The sequence below is a fragment of the Ambystoma mexicanum genome, chromosome 2q (assembly GCF_040938575.1).
Source record: "Ambystoma mexicanum isolate Mex_15411 chromosome 2q, UKY_AmexF1_1, whole genome shotgun sequence".
Lineage (NCBI taxonomy): Eukaryota > Metazoa > Chordata > Amphibia > Caudata > Ambystomatidae > Ambystoma > Ambystoma mexicanum.
In genome coordinates this window covers 678,399,472-678,420,644 of record NC_090924.1, presented here as the reverse complement: position 1 = coordinate 678,420,644, position 21,173 = coordinate 678,399,472, and the positions used below count along the sequence as shown (strand labels likewise).

At 46.4% G+C, this 21,173-nt stretch overlaps 1 protein-coding gene across 2 annotated transcripts in view; it reads left to right on the top strand.

The window, feature by feature from the left end:
• FAM234A (family with sequence similarity 234 member A) overlaps positions 1-21,173 on the top strand; it is a 1,050,028-nt gene that overhangs the window by 403,262 nt on the left and 625,593 nt on the right. For both annotated transcript variants that reach the window (XM_069647858.1, XM_069647857.1), the window contains exon 6: positions 16,759-16,891. In XM_069647858.1, the coding sequence (XP_069503959.1) occupies positions 16,759-16,891 (133 nt within the window). The remainder of the gene's footprint in view (positions 1-16,758; positions 16,892-21,173) is intronic.

Sequence of the window (21,173 nt, the reverse complement as noted above, 5' to 3'; positions counted from 1 at the left end):
GATGAAAGTATGCCATCAGGATCCTAGATGGTATAGGGTTTTCTTCAAAGGGGTGGGGGGAATACCGTCTCTCCTAGAGGAGGCCTCACTTTCTCCGATAGTCTTCCCCTCCCACATGATCCTCCCTCACAATACTGCCCCTCTGGATCAGCATCAGGCAGTGGCTGCTGTTCCCTGACCATGCTGGAGGAGTTGATCACGGGGAATCCGTGATGACTCTGCAGGATTCATCACACTGCCCACTTACCAAATGGGGTCATATACCCCTCCTAACATGTGCAATTCAACAGCTTCCCTTGAACGAGATCACAACTTTACCTTAAATGTAAGCAGAAAGAAATGTTTCCACATTTTCTTTTTTGTAAGGATTTCTATTTATAATTCGTCTTCCACCCCACAGTTTTGCACATCATGATTAGAGGTGCTCCTGGTGCTACAGCACATTAGTAAGTCAAATAAAAGGGCAGCGAGAAGTGGTATGGACTTCAGAACACCAAACCTAACACATGTGTAAAGGTTCCAGTGCAGCATATCATCCGTTTGTTCCTGAGATGTATGAAAGGAAAAAAAATACATCTAGTTAACACATGGCCCAGCTAAAAATGTGTCCATGGGTTAAGAGAAGCCATCCTTGTTCCAATTTAGAGGGTATTCTCTAAAGGACACTCTCCACTTGTTGGGTCTGTCCATGTCCAGAGTGACCCAGTTAATGTCTATTAGAATGGCCTTGTTGCCCGAATTGGCCAACAAGAGGGCACTGCATGTGTTGTGGGCAGATAGGCTAGCAACACTTCCTCAATTTGTTTGGTCACCTTCTTGGCTGTCTATTCTATGTACAAAATGTTTTATTTGCGTAAGTGATCATGTACACAGAACTTAGTTTGGCAAGTCGTATGTTTACGGATAGTCCAATATTTCTCCAGAATTGGATCTTTTATGGATGCACATGCTGTGAATATTACCCGTCATCAGGCTGCGAAACCACGGTAACATTAACATGGTTATTTTCCTATGGAAAAACTTTGACACCTTGAGTGTCCCATTGACGGCGTTGTGGGTGCTTTTGCCAATACCAATGGGACGTCGAGTGTATAGGTCTGCCCCAGCAGCTTCCCCTCAGATTTCACCAGTCTTCCAAGCTGTTGGGATTCCTCAAGCTTTTCTCCTGTGAGAAAATTTACATTTTGTCAAAATCTTTTCTTCATATTTCGGCTTTTTGGTCTTTCGAAGCGGAAAATACTTCGGTTTCCAACTCCATTATGGTCCAACTCCAAAAAGTCCTTGTATAGGCCCTGCGAGACCTGCAGCCTGAAGAATGTCTGAGGTAGACCGGCACTCGGAGTGCCTTTACTGTCTTTACCCAAACCATTCATTGGACGGATGCAACATCTGCCAAGGGTTTTCCCAGAAGACTCTTTGAGACAGAAATAGACGCCTTTTTTTGTTGGCTCAACGAAGGGGTGTTGTAATGTAGTCTTGTATTGCCACTGGCCTGGATGCTTGCTGTAGAATGTTGGTGCATCATCGTTTGTTCCGATAGCTTTTGCCTCAAGATCCTTAAAGGGAGCGGAGAGAAATTATTCCACCATTGAAAAAGAAGCACTAGGTGTTAAATGGATATTAGAACATTTCAAGGGATTAATTTGGGGAGTTCCCATTGAATTGAAAACAGATCATAAACCTCTCATTCATGTCCTAAATCCCAAGAACTCCCATTTAACATCACCTCGCATTAGAAGATGGACTTTGATCATTATGCAGTATAATGTGATTATAAAATATACTCCTGGCAGATCCAACAAAGTTGCTGACTGTTTCTCCCGTTTGCCTTGTAAGGATGAATACCTTGAAATACTAAGTGACGAGAGTTTAGTTGAGGATCAAGATATGGATTCCATTATTGCACAGATTCATCCAAGTTTTGATAAAGGAGAATGGCTGGCAGCCACTAATTCAGACCCAGAACAAGAGATGTTGAAAAAGGCTGTAACAGATGGATGGAAAAATGTACAAGAGGGAATTAAACTGTGGGAGAAGATCAAAGATGAAATATCATATGATGATTTATATGTTTATCGTGGTGATCGTATTGTACCACCAGTGGCATTGAGGAAAAGAATTATGGACATTGCACATGAAGGACATATTGGCAGAGATTTGACGAAAAGGAGAGTCAGGGAAACATATTGGTGGCCCAGTATGTGGGGTGATATAGAGTCACTTGTTAAAGAATGTTCTGCTTGTGCAGCTAGTGATAAAAGCAAAGTAATAAGAGTCACACCCCTTCAGCCTGTAACTGTGCCTGATACAGTATGGTCGAAACTAGCCATTGATATTGCTGGCCCGTATGAAGTGTTGGAACCCATGAAAATATATTTGATAGTGTTAGTCGATTATACATCAAAATGGATTGAATGTGGAATTTTGGAAGACTCAGTTTCGACATGTAAGGTTACAAAATTCTTGGAGGAGATCTTTAGTAGAGAAGGTGATCCACAAGAATTGATTTCTGACAATGGTACTCAGTTTGTGTCACAGGAAATTAAGACATTTTTAAGTGATAGAGCCATCAAACATAATACCACAGCTTTGTACCACCCAATGAGCAATGGACTTGTGGAAAGGATGAATCGCTTCATAAAAGGAACTTTTCAGCTGGCAATAGCAAACAATCTGCCGTGGAAAGATACTTTGAAAGAAGCATTGGATACATATAAAGTTACACCCCACTCTGTCACTGGTATAGAACCATTCACTTTAATGAGTGGTAGGATTGCTAATAATAGACTCAAGCCAGCTTGGATGTCTACAGGGAAAGATTTTAACATTAACATGGATGAGGTCATGGAGAGAGTTAAGAAAAAACAAGATCAATACAAAAAGTACTATAATCAGCATAACTGTGTGAAGGAAAATAATATCAAAGCTGGTGATTGGGTTAGAGTAAAGGAACCCAAAAGAGTCCTGAAGGGAGAGTCTAAGTTCCGTGCCCCGCAAAAAGTTATTAAGCGTCTCAGAAAATCAGTAGTGTTGGAAAATGGGGACAAGTGGCTTGTGATGATATCATCTCAGCAGAAGAAAATGAATTAAGACATATTGACAATGATTTTGTTAGATGCAGACAAAGTGTGGATGAGAGAGGAAGAGAAAGAAGAATTGGAGAAGAACCAAATGGAGAGGACCAAAGGGTTTCCAGTAATAATGGTGGAGAGTGTTCAAGACCCAGGAGGGTTGTACCTAATTTTAAGGAAGGGTTCATTTATTATTGACTATGTTCACATATCAGAGTTGTTCATTAGAACTTGGAGGCCATGCTGATTAAATCTACAGTAGGGTGTATCCTTTATTCTACAGTGTTCATATATATGGTAGGGATAGCATTTCTTAGTACAGTTTTGATGTAGGACTGGTTGAGATTTTTTTTGCATAGACATATGTTTTGCCTAATGATTAATCTTCAATCCTTTGTTTCTTCTCTCCCTGTTTCCTTTACCCCTGTATTCCTTTTTTTCCTGCCCCATCACCCCTGATATATTTATATCCTCCATATATTTTTTGGTGTTAATTGGTTGTGTATAAGGAAGGGAGATGTTACAGTGTATTCACTATGTTATGTGTAAACATGCCAATCCGCGAACGTTTCGGTTCTCTGCATTCTCCTATTCTCGAATGCAGAGAAGTGAACGTTGCGGATTATGGTGGTGAGACCTGACGACGGCAGCCTGCCGGGGACTCGTATAATAAACTTCATTTTAACTACAAAGCGCTGCCAAGAAATTACTTTGTAACAATGTGAATGTCTAACATAAGGCTTTACTACAAGGGGCTTACCCGGCGTCGAAGGTTGGCTCGTCAGAGTGGGAGAGCAACCACTCCCTCTGACCAGAGGTCACCGTCACGTCAGAGGTCTAAGTCTGAGGAGCCTGTGGCTAAAAGAGGATAGATGAGGCTAAATCATCTTCAGGCCATGACAAGGCCAAACACTTTGCCTCTCAAGAAACCACCATCTGGTGGTGAAAAGTCCCATGCAGGGTCCAAGCACCCTTCTAAGAGTACAGCATCAAAGTCGCCGTCGGACAATCCACGAGAAAAGGGCTAGCTCCTGACTTCAAAATCCACGGACTCATCCCAGAAATCTCGGTCGGTGACGGCCAAAGATAAATGTAGGCTGACTACACCATCCTCAACCTCGTCAGTGAAAAATCTACTTTCAGGAAACATCACTCAGCAGGGTCACACAGATCTTCCTCCAGTCACAAGTCCTCTTCATCACTTGATGAGCAAAGCGTCGTCTAAACAGTCAATACCATCTACGCCTGTCGAACATGGCGACGATAATGACAACATCCTTGTCACAGTCTACATCTCGTCTCCAGTCGACGACCACCTTGATGACGACCACCTCGTCGACAGCAAAGAAAAATCACTGGCTGAGAAGCAGACATGTAAAGTGTCTACAGTCCTGCAGGTTTCAGGACTAGAAGCCAATGTATTGTCTCCAAAAGGTATACTAAAGACCCCTTCGGAGGCCATGCTACACGACCAGTCTTCCTTGGAAATGGCCCCAATTTTCATGCCAGAAGACATTCTGCAACACAAGCTCACCTCTGACTTCGAACCCCCTACGTATGAAGGCCAAGGAGTGTTCGAATTGGACCCTGAGGAAGGAGGGTCTCTGGTTGCCATTCAGGATCCTTCTACGGGTTTGAACCTACCTCAAAGGCCCCCATCTACATCGGCAGACATGGGGAGGTATGCCAACACAATACCCTCTCCTAAACTCTCAATCCGTGCTATCCATGCAGGTGCTTTCCACACTACAATCTCTTCTGGGTCTGCTGGACGCCAGACGTCCTCTGCCTCTGGCTCCATCAATCCATTATGTAGACCCACAGGTTATTCCTCTACAAAAGGAGCCATCTTATCCTTTTCAAGACCAGGGTGCATGTCTTAGAAGGCAATCTCCTGCTAGACCTCCTCCTCCATCTCCCAAGCATTTAGTCCACGAGGAAGGGATCAAGTGGTGGGTGAGTTGGTAGACACGTGCCCGGACACTAATCCACAAGACAAGTTCTGCCTCCTCTTCTCCAAGGAGAGCTGACGCATGGGGACATGGATCCGGACCAGGACGCACCGGGAAGCCCAGCTCAACCTTCTCACCTAGATGACATACAACCGTTTCATTCCATGATGGCAAAAGTCTTCCTCTGGAATTAGGCCAAACTCTTGGCAGAGAAAAAGGATTGTTTCCTCTTTGATCACATGGTGAAAAGAAGGAAAGCCTTTACGTAGCCGGTATTGAAAGGGCGGTTGGAAAAGAAATTTAAGGTGCCAGATTCCACTCCAAAATGCCTTACTTCAAAGCCAACGCCAGAGTCGGTCGTCTTGGCAGCAGCAAGCCGAAAAGCCCACACACAACATAAATGTGTCACTCGTCCTGACAATGACGATTGCAAATTGGATGCCTTTGGTAAGAAGGTCCTCCCCATTGGAGCACCTACGGTTAAAGCCGCCAATTCCCTAGCCCTTGTGGCACGATACGACCATTAAATGTGGCATCGTTTAGCCCCTCTTTTAGACCACCTGCCAGAAAAACAAAGGCTATGCTGCCGGTACGAGGAGAAGAGGTGTCAAACCACAGCATCAATATAGTTGTAGGTCTGGCAGAAATCGGCCTTAAACAGATCGGCAATGGGGTAGTCATCAGATGCCAGGTTTGGCTCCATTGTACAGACTTTCGGCAAGTGCTGCAGCACAATTTGGTGGATATGCCCTGAAGGTGAAAATCTAATTGACAACAAACTAGATGAGGCCCTGAAGGCAGATTCAGACACAGCTAAATCTGTTTTGCAGAGCTGTAAGGGGAGATCCTTTCGCCCCTTCTGTTCCTTTTGTGGCGTCTCGGGTAACTCAAAATTCTCAGGCTCCAGAGACAGCAAGGCCTACAGTAGATCAGGAAATTATTCTCAGGGCTACAAGCACAATTTCCAATCTACCCAGCACAATAGAGATTACCAGGGACAAAGGAAGCGTGGATCTTTCACCTCCCATAGAGGTCGTCAGAGTAAGGACAGTCCAGTAGGAGGGAATGTGGCATTTTACCTCAACGAGTGACAATCTATAACTACGGACAGATGGGTGGGTGCTAGATGCAAACCAGTAAGGCCACTTGTTGGGAGTTCAAGCACCCACAGTTCCCAAATCCCTCCTAACCCCCAATAAAGATCTCGCTCACACATCATGTCTTAAGGCACGGGATTCGTCACATGCTAAAGAAAAGAGCCATCGAAAACGTTCCTCTCTCAGCAAGAGGAAAGGGTGTGTGCTCAAGGTTTTTTATGGTTAAAAGAAAACGGATGGCAAGTGGCGCCCAATTTTGGATCTTCACGTACTGAACAAAAACCTCAAAAGACAAAAATGTAAGATGGTAACACTCCAAGAGGTAATAAGAGCAGTGCAGCCGTAGGAATTCCTTTCGGCCCTAGACCTCAAGGACGCATACTTCCATGTACCAATACACCCAAGGCACCGGAAAGGCCTCAGGATCATAGTAGGCGAAAGCCATTACCAATTTCGGCTTCTACCTTTCGGCCTAAAATTGGCACCCAGGACATTCACCATGTGCCTGGCGCCAGTAGCAGCCTTCCTCCGGAAGCAAGTCCACCACGTTTACCTGTACTTGGACGATTGGTTAATCCGGGGATCGATGTACCAAAACAGAGATGCTGCTCCAACAATTGGGCTTTACCATCAACTACACAATCTTGCACAATTCCCTCTAAGAACTTGGTGTTCTTGGGAGCACAATTTCTTACAAACCACAATCGGGTAAAACCTTCTGCGGAGAGAGTCAAAAGATGACTTAACTAGCGGGCTCTTTTACACCAAACAAGTCAGTTACAGTCCGCTCATACATGGTTTTTCTGGGAACCATGTCCTCCTGCATTCCTCTGATTCCCCACTGTTGCCTTCACATGCGGCCAGTACAGAAATTTCTCTCAACCAGATGGTCCCAATCCATGGTTCCTGGTCAGACAAGTTGGTCATCTCCTGGTCACTGTCGGACACCCTGAAATTTTGGACACACCCCTTCAACATCACGAAAGGAATACCACTGGTGGGGCCAAACTTCCAACTCCCCATTGTGACCGATGCCTCCCAAGTGGGATGGAGTGTTCATTTAGACCAGCACCAGGTCAAAGGCCTCTGGTTACCCGAAGAAACCTTACTGCATATCAATGTTCTAGAGTTGCAGTACACTGGGCTCTCAAATCCTTTCTCCCCCTCATCGCGAACTCGGTGGTATGTTTCCTCACCAACAACACTACCACACTGTTTTATCTTACGGAAGCAAGGCAAGGAGGGACGTGTTCAGATGCTTTATCCCAGGAAGCACAAAACATCTGGCATTGGGCCATCCGGCACAACATTCAGATCCAGATATTCCACCTACCAGGTATGCAGAACAAGCAAGCAGATACCCTCAACTGGGACTCCTCACAAACACACAAGTGGCAACTGCACAGCATCCAGAAAGCCAAAATCTTCTCAAGGTTTGGTCTTCCCCCTCTGGACCTCTTCGCCAGCCCAGACGACAAACAATGCCAACAGTTGGCCAGCAGGATTCCGCATCCAGAACCTTGAGGGGACGCATTCTCCTACCCTTGGAACAGGGTGTTCGCCTGCACGTTTCCTCGCTTTCCTCTCGTAAGAAAAACCATACAAATGATACTCAAGGCCCCTGGCAGGATAATCTTGGTTGTCTCGTTCTGGCCCAGGCATACCTGGTTCTCTGACCTGCTTCGGTTAGCAGTGGATGATCTGATTCAGCTAGGGTCCCAGGCCAACCTTCTGTCCCAGAACAATGGGATGATCCGTCATCACAATCACAATCCAGGCTCTCTCGTTGACAACATGGCTATTGACCACTCTGAATTCGTAAATCTAAATATCCCTCAAGACTGCCGTTGCATCCTACCACCAACATCTCATATAGCCGAAAGTGGAAATGATTGTGTGCATGGTGTGCACAACAATCTGATCTGCAGCCGCTAGCTATAACACCTGCTTCCTTATCTGCTGAAATTAGCACCAGAAGGTCTGGCAGTCTCTTCCATCGAGGTGCACTTATCAGCAATCTCCAGGTTCACACAGAAAATGACATCTTCTCTTCTCTACAGCAACATGCTAATTAAACATTTCTTGAAGGGCCTCTTTCGTACCTTTCCACCAAAGAAAATGATGACACCTGTATGGAGTCTCAACCTGGTCTTAACTGGGCTTATGAAACCTCCATTTGAGCCCACGTCAACAAGTTGCATCAAGAATGGAAGTTGGGAAGTAGAGGCAAGAAGAGGAGAGGTAGGTCATTCAGAGAGGAAGAGGGTGACTAGGCCAGGTAGCCTGTAGATAGTGGCCACAGTTAAAGAGGCCAGGAGAGATAGCCTGCAGACCAGGCATTCAAAGGAGGAGTAGGCTTGCCTAGGGATGGCAGAGGACAGGACCCACTCCAGAAAGATCAGGGCTACTCCACCTCCAGGATGGTTGGTTATGTGTTCGGAGACGATCTTGTAGCCCACAGGTAGGAGAGTGTCAAAGCTCATGACAGAACTGGCCGTAAAACATGTCTCGGTGAGCGCAAGGACATCTAGGTCGAGTTCTTAGAGGAGGTGACAGATGTCAGGAGTGTTTGACAGCAGAACAAGAGTTGAGTTTAGTGACATGGAGCAGGTTGCCACATTTGAAAGACGTCCGTGGCGAGGTACAGGATTGAGGTACAACCTGCAGAGGTGGTAGAGGGGCCCGAGGGTGGGCAGCGTATGAAGATGAGGTGGCGGAAGGAGTAGCAGGAGAAGGGAGGAAGTTGATAAGACGTGGGAAACGCTTATCAAAAATGAGATTGGGCTGAGGGCCCTGAACCAAGACGATGCTGTTCGGATAGAGATTAATGATGGTCTTGGTGGAGTGGAAGGGGACCAAGAGAACCTCCCACCTAGTGCCACTGTTAATGGGTCAGGAGGAGAAAGGTGAGAGAACAGAGACCATATGAAGGGTCCATAGGTCTGGAGAGGGGACGACAAAGAGGATGTCAGTGAGTGTGTGTGGAAGAAGCACTTGTGTAGGTATCGGCGATCGGGAGGCCAGGGTTGGAGACCAGGATGTCCCTCTTCAAGTTCTACCTTCCAGGCTTAGTGAAAGGGATAGGGTAAGAGAGAGAGTAGCAGTTAGAGAAGATGGGAGAGACAGAGAGCGCCATAGGGGGTGTGAAGCAAGTAGGTTGAGGAGAAGGGCGAGAGACGCACAACCCTGTGGCACACAACTCAGAGTGCAGGGGGAGGATGAGGAAGGGGGCTGGGGTTAGAACAAAGGAAGACACAGGAGGGGAGCAAGTAACTTAAAACCATGAATGGCAAGTCTTGTAGGTGGTGGGGATCTAGGTGGGGGCCTGGAGAGAACCAGCAACAATGCAACAGTTTACGGAATGCGAAAACACCCAGATTTTACTTTCCTAGAATGGGAAAAGGGCTAGGTTTTTTTAGCACAGCACAATACAACACACCCTGATTCGACTTATCTGATCATTCACAGCAGCTCGACGGCTGCAAGCTGCGTGCTACAATGGCGTACACCGGCAGACACCACTGGAGCTGTCCTTAGCCTCTAGCCCTTTACTGAGGGGGCTGCCAGGGCAGGGGTGCCTTGGGTGGCCGATTTAAAGGGAGCGTGTGGGAAGTCCAACAAGGAAGCAACTGGCACAAAGGGAGGTGTGAGAATACAACTTTTACAAATGCACAACTTACTGTGTCACTGAGCACCTGTCCTCACCCCAGCACCAGAGAAGTTGACATTGGCGTTGTCTGATGATGGTAGGATGGCCTGTGGGGACAGAGGGAGAAAACGCATGTCTGCGCATGCTTACCTGTTGTCTGAGCAGGGATTCGGGCTCGGAGTCCTCCTGGTCTGAACAGGCCCAAACAGGAATTTCGCTTTTCTTTGTCTACCCTTCGCTTCGGACGCCCTTGAACTGTGCAGAAAGGAAGAGGCAGGGCTAAGAATGTGGGCGGTACTTGGTCCAGGTGCACATGCTCATCAACTGCGAATGCCCTGGCAGGAGAGTATACCAGGCAAAGTCAAGTTGGCATGTGTGTAAAATAGATCACATGAGGAAGCCCTGGTATGAGGATACATCAGGTTCAGCCAAAGACTGTTTTGAAATTACATTAACAAGAAGAAGAAACCTGGCGAGGGAATAGACCAGGCATCCTACAAAATTAAGACTAACAGCCAAGTTGTTTAACATGCAAACCACTTTTGCTGAACAGAGAAATCTAAGAAGGGTTCCTACCCTTAGGAGCTTGGACATCTATAAGAGGAAAACCTGAGGAAGGGAACATTCCCCTGAAACTGTGAACTTTGTCCATTGGGAACTTTTGTGTTGGAGTTGCATCTTCCTTTTGAGTTTGAAAATGTGTGCACTTTTAATGCGAAAGATATTACCCATAACACCTTAGTTACTTTTCGAATGTGAGGGCTAGAATAGTATTCTGGACACAAGACATTTGCTGTGGACATTTTGACATCTGACAGACCCTTCGTTTTGGTTTACGTAGGGCAAATACCTCTTACCCAAGGCATTTTCCAACCCATTTTTGTTTGAAATAACTCTATAGCCAAAACTATGACCTCTTTGTGTCTTCGTCTCATTCCTGGTTCCTCTCAGTAGACTATAAGTAAAACTAAAACTAGCAACAGAGGCATTGAACAGAAATATGAAGGGAATACAAAAGTCATTACTTATTTTGAATGGTTGCAGGGTTTCCAACACTGTTAGGGGAAACTCTGGCATTCTCAGAAGTTGCTTTTATAGTCCCTCATTCTGAATGCTCGTAGAAAGGTGCACCAGGACTGGAATTCTGTGTCAGGTCCCCAAAGCACAAACAAGGAAGCCATATTCACAAGGCTGAAGCCTGTATGGGTCCAGCAGAAATGGAACTGTCACTGAGCCGTTTCCTATTTCAGGAGGCACCGTTAAGAAATATGGCACATGGGATACTATTGACACGCTGTAAAGGAAAAGGACAGCGATTGCCTGGTGGAAAACTCAGCAGGTAGACTCTTCACAAAGGAGTTGCACAAGTGAGGACAGGAGCAGTGACGCCAACCATCATAGAAATATTCACAGAAGGGGCAGGAAATCAAAGTAAGCATGGTTCAGGACAGGAGAACAGGGAGTAACAGTATAAGCAAGAGAACTGGAAACTGGAAGTGGAAACTAAGCAAAAAAGGTACAGTGGATAGAGGAAATCAAACCGGTGAATGGAATTTAGGAACAGCGGACTGAACTAGGAACACTGATATTCTGGTCTGAAACTCTGGTCTAGAATAACAAGTACATAACTGCAGACTGGTAACCAGGAACTGAATATTTGTTTGGAAGAACAAGGACCAAACTGCTACTGCAAACAAGGAACCTTGGGACTGGAATCAAGAAAACTACAAGCTGCAGTAAGGAACTGTGCACAGGGAACACAAGAACTGGTGGCAGAATGTAAGGGGCTGCAGTCGGAGGATCAGGGGAACTGCAGGCAAAAGAACACTTGAATTGCAGGCAGTGCTGCAGGCAGAGATCCAAGGGCTGCAGAGCAGGGATTACAGGCACTGGCACTGTAGCAGATCCTGGAAACAGCAGCAACGGGACACAGCAGAAAACCATGGCTCAAACAAAGGAGGTCTGGAAACATTCAATTCAAGAACAAAGTGCTCCAGTAAGCAGCTGCTTGAGTACAAACACACCCTTTGCTGAAGCATGCTCGTTAGCCCCTGGTGGACGAGTCTTGAAGGTAATCTCTGGACCTGGGGAATGTGAAAGCATTGCAGGCAAATAAGGCTTCTTGTGTTTGTAGTTCTTACTCTTACATAGGAATGGCCACTTTCCAAGAACTGATGAAAGGTTTTATTACTTTTAATGTGTGCAATATATTATGCAGTTTCAAATGCCTTCCTGATGGAACTTCAAGCCAGAACTATGAATGGCTATATTTCAGCATGAGCTGTGATAATTAATTGCAAACTCGATCTAGTCCATGGAGGTTAGAATTGGAGTGCTGGAGAGGAACAATTGGGATGGTGGCACCAGGGGTGCGCATTTATGAGTGGGGAGACAAAACGGGATATGTACTGGAGAAAATGGAGACATAACGCGGGGCCACAGGAAATTGGGCAGGCTTTTGCCTCATACTATCAGCAGTTATATAAGACTCAACTGAGCAAATCGGAAACTGAGATGGAGAGGTTTCTGGAGCACCTGCTGGTGGCCCACCTGTCTGTTAGAACAGAGAATTATGCTTGAAGGGGACTTACAGATCGAGGAAATGGAAGCTGCTATGTCACAGCTGGGGAGGGAGAAAACTGCAGGACGCAATGGACTCACACTGGAACTATGGTTGAAACTGAAAGAGGAAACCATGGGACCTATGAAGGACATGTTGCAGGAAAGTAGGAGGAAGGGGTTCCTCCCACCAAATCTCAGGGAAACAACAATAGTGATTATACCGAAGGAAGGGAAGCTGAGGGAGCACTGTTGGTCATATAGACCTATCTCCCTGATTTAACATCGGGACCAAAATCCTCACCAAAGTCTGAGCGACCAGGTTGCAAAGAATAATAGCCATAGTGACAGAGGACCAATTTAGGTTCATCCCAAATAGAACCACAAGAATGAACATCAAACTTCTGAATCTGGTCTTGGGTATGGTGAAAAATAAACCGCAATCACTGGACATACTAGCACTGGACGCCCAGAAGGCATTTGACTCAATCGAATGGGAATATGTGTTTGCGGTAATGAGAATGGGATTAACGGAAAAGGGTACATTGGATGGGGTGGGGGGAAACACTGTACAACAGCCGCTCGAATAAAGGTAAACAATATGGTGTCGGACAAATTCAATCTTGCACGTGGAACCAGGCTGGGGTGCCCGTTGTCCCCCCATCTATTTGATCTGGCATTAGAGCCATTGACGGAATGGGTCAGGAGCGACCCAGAATTGATGGGTTATCTTTGGGCGGGGGAGCGGGGGGAGGAAGAGGAACGAATACCGCTATATGCAGACATCTTACTGTATCTGACAAATTCAACAAGCTCTATACCAAGAGGTATAGAGATACTAAAGTAATTCAGGGGCTGAAAATAAACTGGGACAAATCCATGCATTAAGCAGTGAAGTTGTGGAGGGAAACCAGAGAGAACACTCACCTCTGATGACCGAGGTTTCAGGTACGTGGGGGAGGGTGGGGGATGTGTTTATCCAGAAGGATGAGAGCCTCGTCAATGAGCTCCACCTTGTTCCGGTGATTAAACAATTTGAACAAGGGACAAAGCAGTGAACGACTCTCCCAGTTAAACTAATGGAAAGGTTTGCGCTGAACAAAATGGTGACCCTCCACTGGCCATAATCCAGCACACTTTGTGGGCAATAAAAGCCAGAGATTTTGATAGGATTAATAAAATGTTGAGGGAGGTCCTATGGGATTGGAAGGCGCCTAGAGTCAGACTGGAGACACTGTATAACTCCCAATGGGAGGGGGGCGGTTTCGTGGACATGGTGAGGCCACCAAATATTAGAACCTTTCAGGAAATTAGAGGAATGGGGGCTGAACAGACTGGGTCATTACAGATATGTAATTGGTTATTTATAGCGTGCTTAATACCCAGAGGTTTCTAAACACAGACCCAGGGATCGAACCTGTGTTGCTTCATGTCGTCTTGCTTCTAAGGTGAGCGTGTTGCCCCTGAGCTATCCTCCCAGCCGTATATCTGCAACTTGGAAATGCCCTGGCACCACATACTAGGAGGGTGGATGAAATCCTGCAAGCCTCCCCACTGGAGCGTAATGCATTAGACTGGGAGACTGAATTGAAGCAGGTATCGACCCTTTAGAGAGCATCAGCACGGAACTCTACAGGACAGCTAGAGTACATGAACCTGAGATGGGAGAGGGATGTGGGGGGCATGGATGGGGAGTGGAGGGAAGCACTGCTGCACCGCAGGTAGGTGGCAGTAGCGGCCAGGTTGAGATTGATACAATTGAAATATCTACATTGAGTCTACTACTGTAAGGAGAAACTGAGAAAGATGGGGAGAGGGGAGGACGATACATGCCATAAATGCAGTACAAACAGAGGAACGTTCTTCCACTTGGTCTGGGACTGCCCGGAGATGAGGAGATATTGGGGGAAGTGCAAAGGGAGGTGGAAGGGGTAATGGAGAGACCAGCGCAGCTGGAGCCTAGAAGTGTGCTGCTGGGTATATTGACGGACATGGGGGCAGACAGCTATGTTAAGATATTCCTAAATATAGCATGCATGTTCGCCAAAGAGCCATAGCCGAAAGATGGATGTGTCTGGAATCGATGGCTTAAAGGGACGGGACCAGCTGGTGTACGTGAGTAGAGGCTATCTACATAAACACGAGAAGATTTGGGGAGGGTGGAGATGAGTGGTTCAGTATTTAGACAGGGGAGGAGGAGATCAGTAAGGGAAGGGGAGAGAACCACAGAGGCCAGGGAAATGGGTGGGGCAACACCAAGCGGGGGAGGGGAGCAGAGGGGGCTTAATTGTCTGTTCCGATATGTATTAGTAGTGCTACTGTCTCTGTATAAAACGTAATAAAATGTTTATTTTAACAAAAAAGAAAAGATGTATTCTCTCTGATATCACTTTATTCTGTTAAGGGAAGGACACTAAAATGTTAAAGCTTCCACAGTCACATTCCTGGGTTACACTGCACTGGCTGTGTGCTAAAAGGTGTAAATGTGCAGTCACGTCTAGTGAGCCTACACATCACAAGACCTATGATGAATGTTTTGTATTTCCTTACATCACAACCACTTGGTCAGCTCAGAAAACAATGTAAGCAGTGGTGACCTGTTGGGCCACAGATCAGTGGGAAATCTCATATTTGTGCTGAGGACGTAGTGTGAATTGAGAACGAAATGGAGCAGGTGGTGACATTGAAGTGTGAGTAGACGGAAGGAGGTGGTAACAGAGGGCTCAGGAGAGACGACAAAGAGGTAAGAATCAAGTAGAAAAAGAGTGGGAAACATAAGGCAAGGGCTGTGGCCGGAGGAGAAAATAACATCAGGCTAGACAGTGGAAATCAAGAGGCGGGTAGGAGTTGGGGACAGGAGAAAGTGAGGTGTCGGCTGTAGTAGTGGTACTAAAGGTGGGACAGAGGCAACTGGTGAATCTGCATCAGGGGAGATGAGAAAGCCAAAACGGGAATATCAAGTGATAAGAAATGGGATCAAGAGGAGCGCGAGGACCAATACTTGGCCGATAAGCAGGCAGGTTGTGTCAGGCGTGGTTGATACTGGGCAAAACCAGATGGTGGTAGGTGGTATGAACTGGGGTCAGGTAGATTACTCAAAATTTCAGGAGGTGGGTAAGGAGCGACCAGGAGGAAGACTAAGCAGACTCCTGAGACTCCTCTCTAACTATCCTATATACAGATATGTAGTCCTGTGTTGACAGTGGTTGGGGATCCTTGTGGGGTGTGGAGGATGATCTGACTTTAAGACTTGGAGCACTTGGGCTCTCTCCTAGGAGAGAAGGTAGTGTTATCTGGAGTGTCTCCTACCCAACTCTGATAGAAGAGGCTCACTCAGTCTGTTGGCCTCTAGGTAGTCATTCAAGCGATTGACAACCAAACTTTGAGAACTTGGAAAGAGTTGGGTTGTTGTGGGGGCAATGGAAGGAAGGAAGGAAGGAAAGGAAGAAGAGTACCAAGGGGGTGTCCCGGGTCTTTGGGAAGTTTTTAGAAGTAGCTAGCAAAGAAGTCATCTGAACGTGAAAAGAAAGAGTGGAATCAAAGAGGAGCAAGTATGGAATGGAGGTTCGTGGATTATTTGCGAGGCCAAGAGGCTACTTTAACAGTTTAATTTGCTGAGTCCAAATAAGTGGTGAGAGCACAGAGCTATTTCTTGTACTGTAGAAAGCATGGCGAGGCAGGGTGGCTTTCACTTTAATGGCACAGGATGAGGTGCACGGTTGTTCTCAGCTGTTGGATTTCTGGGGAGATCCATGTTTTTGGGCATGGGTGAGAGACAGAATGATCCAGTGCAGTGATGGTGCTCAAAGGTAGCTGCCGGTGACTAATCGAAATCCGAAATGTCGGTTAGATGGACACTGCAAGAGTTGGTGAGGTTGAAGGGAAGTCTTGAGAATGTCTAGTAACTTTCACGTGTCCAACCATAACCGAACTGTCTTGTCCTAGAAGACTTCTATTTTTACATCTATTCTGATTTTGAAAGAGAAATGAAGGCCAGCATGCAATTCTGGTTCTACAAAAGTTGTGGAAAGCACACTTTGCTGAAAGGATTTCTAAAAAATCTTCTCTGTGCTTAGCAAGGAGTTTAAGGAAAAGGGGATTAGGATAAAGAGAACTATTATTTAGTCATTGTGTAAATTCTGTTTTTGGAGAAGTGCTCCTTTTTTGAAAATGAAAAGTAATGTGACATACTGGAGGAAGTGATATTCTGATTCATTTGTAAGTGAGCTTTTAGTGCACTAGGCCATAACGCATTCTGAAGCCTGAAAATCGGAAGGGTGACTTCTAGAAAAGTTGGACCATCTGGAGAGGAGCTTTATTAGTGAAAAATTGCTAACGCTTAGTGTGCAAATGCAAGAAGTAATACAAATTGATATTTCTCTATTGTTTTTTAAAACCTTAACCATGATGGGTTTGTTCTTTTTTTGCAGGTGCACCTTTTTGTTCATTCTGGAAAAAATGGTCATCAAATAAGTCACAATTCAAGTCTGGACATAGACGCGCCAGCTGGACACCTAATGCATGTGACAAACTCTCACGCTTACTATGTTCTCTTTTACACTGGTAAATGACGATGTTTATTTTACAACAGTTCATGAATTTGTCCTAATGGATGTTTTAAAATGTTCAGAGGAAGCTGTATTTCTAGCTCTTAATTTTTCTTTTTTTGGTTGCAATTTAACAACATATTGTACTTTGGGACCTGTCACAAGTTGCTATAAATGATGCAAATTACTTTTCATGTTGTTTAAAATTTAAGGGTGCTTGGAGTATTTAAAATGTCCCCAACACTACTTTCTAGTCGTATTCCTGGTTTAGTCTGCAGGTGACTGTTGCTGCTTTACTTTCTTTCTTCTTGGTCAGGGCCTCGACCCTTGCTTTCTTTTTCTCTCATTAAACAGTGGCTTAACGCTCTTTTTTTTTTTTTTTAAACGTGTTTATTTTTGTTCGATACACGAGAGAGCATGCATTATAACAAACAAGGTTTTTGCAGATTATTAAGCCCAATCAGTCCCTTTTCTTTCCGCTAGCCCTCCCCCTCCTCCCGCCAACCCTCAGTCCTCACCCAATTCTTGTCGTCTGCTCGCTGTTTCATGTCTGTGTCCTCCGCCGATAAGGCGTTTGCCACCGCACGTGGCTTGAATGTTAGAGCCGGATAGCTCTCGTCGTAGTCTATTAACGGCGACCAGATGTTTGTGAAGCGATGAAGTTGCCCCCTACTTGCAGCTGTGATTTTCTCCGCTATGAAAATGTCCCATAGTTTTAGCCACCACAGGATCATTAGGGAGCCCTCCGGAGATTTCCATGTTCGCGCTACTGTGATCTTGGCTGCTAAGAGTAGCTGGGCTGCTGTTCTGCCAGATCTTGGGTATATGCCTGGGATCGGGGCTCCTAGTAGGATTGATTCCGGCTCCAGGAGCATCGTGATCTTCGTTATGTCCGCTATCGCCATCGTGCATTGGGACCAGAACTTTGCGATCACTGGACACGACCACCACATATGTATGAATGATCCTGGGAGGCCACATTGGCGCCAACAGCGGGGGTCCAAGGACTGGTTGATGTGGTGTAGTCGGAGTGGAGGATCGTACGATGGTAAGTGTAGTTTATGGGCACATTCTCGATTAGTGATGCAATAGGAAGAGGAATGGGCACGAGCCCAAATGTCTATCCACGTCTGGTCCTCTATCGGATGATCTAGGTCCGCTTCCCATTGAGACATGTAGGTCGCTCTGGTGGTGAGAGAGTTTGTCTGCATTAGCTTGTATATCGTCGAGATCCGACCTTGATGTGGGGGGGGTCTGCTAGAGTCAGCTCTATGGGGTCCAATTCTCGAGTAGCTGTCATGCAAATTGATGGATGGGAGCACCAATGTCGTAGCTGTGCGTAAGAGAATCTGTCTGTTTCCCTTAGGTTGAAGGTGTTCTTACATTGGTCAAAGGTGAGAGGGCAGCTCCCTTCAAAGAGCTGGCCCAGGGAGTCGAGACCTCCTGCGATCCAGTTATTAAAATTTGCGGGGTGGGCTACTGGTGAAAATGTCGGGTTATGGAAGACTGGGGCCGATGGGCTCAGGGCCCTTGGGATGCCCCTAGATTTGCGTGTCCATTCCCAGGCTTTCAGGGTATGCTTGGTGGAGGATAGCATGGTAGGCCATGTTCTTCTTGAGGTGGGAGATCGATGCAAAAGGAAGCGGAGGGGGAGGGGCAAGCAGGATTGTTCCAACTCGGTCCATCTTGGCCGATTTGAGCTAATGATCCAGGCTTGTGTGCGGGCTAATTGCACTGCAATCTGATATTTCTGGAGATCAGGGACTCCCAGGCCTTTTAGGTGTGGACTGGTCAACATTGTTTTCTTTGGGATTCTTGATTTTTTTTTACTCTTCCAGATAAAATGTAACATCTTCCTCTGGAGACGTTGAAGCGGTGGCCTGGGGATCTGGACAGTGAGAGCAGAGCAAGTATAAAGGAGTCGTGGGAGGAGGTTCATCTTGCACACCGCTACCCGGCCCAGCAATGAGATCTCATGTGAGCGCCAACGATCGAGGTCCTCTTCTAGGGATTTAAATAGTGGTTGAAAATTAGCCCGATAGATGTCCTCTGAGCGGGCTGTGATCTGGACTCCCAGATAGGGAATCGCCTTTTCGGATCGGGCAGAGGACTTCGAACGACGCTTTATCCACAGAGTTCAGTCCCACCCCTAGGGCGGATGATTTCATGAAGTTTATAGCGAATCCCGACGCTTTACCGAAGGAGTGCAGTTCCGCCAGGGAGGATCTTAGCGATTGGGTGGCGTCCGTTATGGTTAACATCACAACATCCGCGTATAACGCTATTTTATGCTGGGTAGGACCTACTTGGAGGCCTTTAATTCTGGAGTTAAGACGGATTTGCTGGTCCAAGGGTTCCATAATTAGGGCGAAAAGCAAGGGGGACAGGGGGCATCCCTGTCTGGTCCCACAAGATATGGGGATCGGATCAGATAGAAAGCCGTTGACTCGGAGCATGGTTTTTGGGGATTGATAATTCGCCAGGATGAATTTCTGAAATGTGGGAGTGTTAGGCAGAAACCTGTGCAGTTCCCTCTGGGACCACTGCAAAAGATTTAAGACTACAGGTGTTTGGCAGTAAACCCACTTGGTAGCAGTCTGTACCACCCAGATTTACCTGGTAGCTGTGGCTGAGCAGTCAGACTTCACTCAAGAAGAGTTAGGCAGTATATAGAGCATACATAATAGGTACAGAGGCACAGTAGTACAAGCAAACACTGACCAGAGCTAGGTGTAAAAGTATATAATTATTTATTTAAAAGACACACTCATAAATTACACTAGCACAGAAAAGGTAAGTAAGTCAAAACACAGTCACTATTACTTATATGTACATCCCTAGTTATTTGTTGGACAAGTCTAAGTTAACGCCACTTATTTCCAAACCGAGGTGAGCGCTTAACGTTAGATGGCACTCCAACAAGTTAGTTAAAAAGGGAGGGAAAAGGCAGAAGTAATGAAAACAGCAAGGTAAAACACTTTTCAGAGATTCACAGTAAGTTTAGAAAGGCAGTCTATTGCGGAGCAAGGAAGTTCGGTTGCCAGGCCCACTCTAGGGAAAGCCAGGCGAAAAGATGTCCAAGATCACACAATGTCACAAGTCTTTACAGGTGAATAGGAAAGGTTTTACCAAGTTTAGAAAAGTTTAGTTAGGGTGTCCCAGGCTTACCCAGGTTCGAGAGCCGAGGGCTAAATCTACCCCGTACAATCGGTGGCAAGGGAAGCCGGGCGGAACACGGTACCTTTTAAAATGGAAAGGATCCTCCAGCGGTGGCAGTTGTTCCTGGTAGTGGGTGCAAGTCGCGGCGTCGTCCAGAGGAAGAGAAGATCTCGACGTGAAGGAAAGCTGAAGGTCGTTGCACTACCAGGGAAGAAACCAGCCTTGGAGTTTTCCGGTTAAAAGGATGTTACCCCTCTTTCGCGGTTGAGGTAAAAAGTGGTATCCCGGTTGCCGGGGTGCTTGGCACAGGCAAGGCGGCCACGAGATGCTTCAGGGAGGCGAAAAGAAGGCAGAAACTGGTTGTCCCCACCAGTCAAGGGAAGGAGACTCTCCCGGCTGGAGATCTCCTCTGTCGTTGGGAAAAGTGGTGAGACGGTTCCGCAGGGCTCCACCGGTGGTGTCGTCTTGGCAGGTCGGCTCGGCTTCTCCCTCTTTGGCTTCTTAGGTCCTGTGGCGACTTCTGAAGAACCAGTCCCAAAAACCCTGCTTTTATGCAGCAAACCCCCATTCATACAGCCTAGCTGTCACTCAAACATGCTAAGTGGTGAGCGAGGCGGCTCACCACTTGGGCCAATCACACCAGAGTGCGACATGAGTTGGCAAGGCAACTCAGTCCAGGGTGCCTAAACCCTCTCCCACACCCCCTGTGGTACCCAGACAGAATGGCACCACTTTGGAGGGCTTCTGTGCAGAAGCCCGCCAAAAGTGGAACAAAGGCTCGACTCGGTTTCAGGGTTACTGAAGTGAACCTAGATGCCATTTTGGAGGCGAGTTCTGGCAAAAAATCCCAACCGGTGAATTTATATTAACTAAATAAACCGGCGGTATCTTTAACATTGCACCAACAAGTGGTGCATTAAAATCAGTGGGAAATCCCATTGGGAAATATTCCGGTGGAATATTTCCGTGGTATCCACTGCCACCAGCAAGAAACTCGGCAAGGGGGGACGGGACAGTACCCCCTCGACAACAGACCCAGGGGTAATCTAATTGCCCCTACCAGTACTTCCACAGTATGATGGTTTGTACTGGTTAAGTTCCTAAGTTAAGACTAGTAAAGTCAATGCTGACTTTACAGA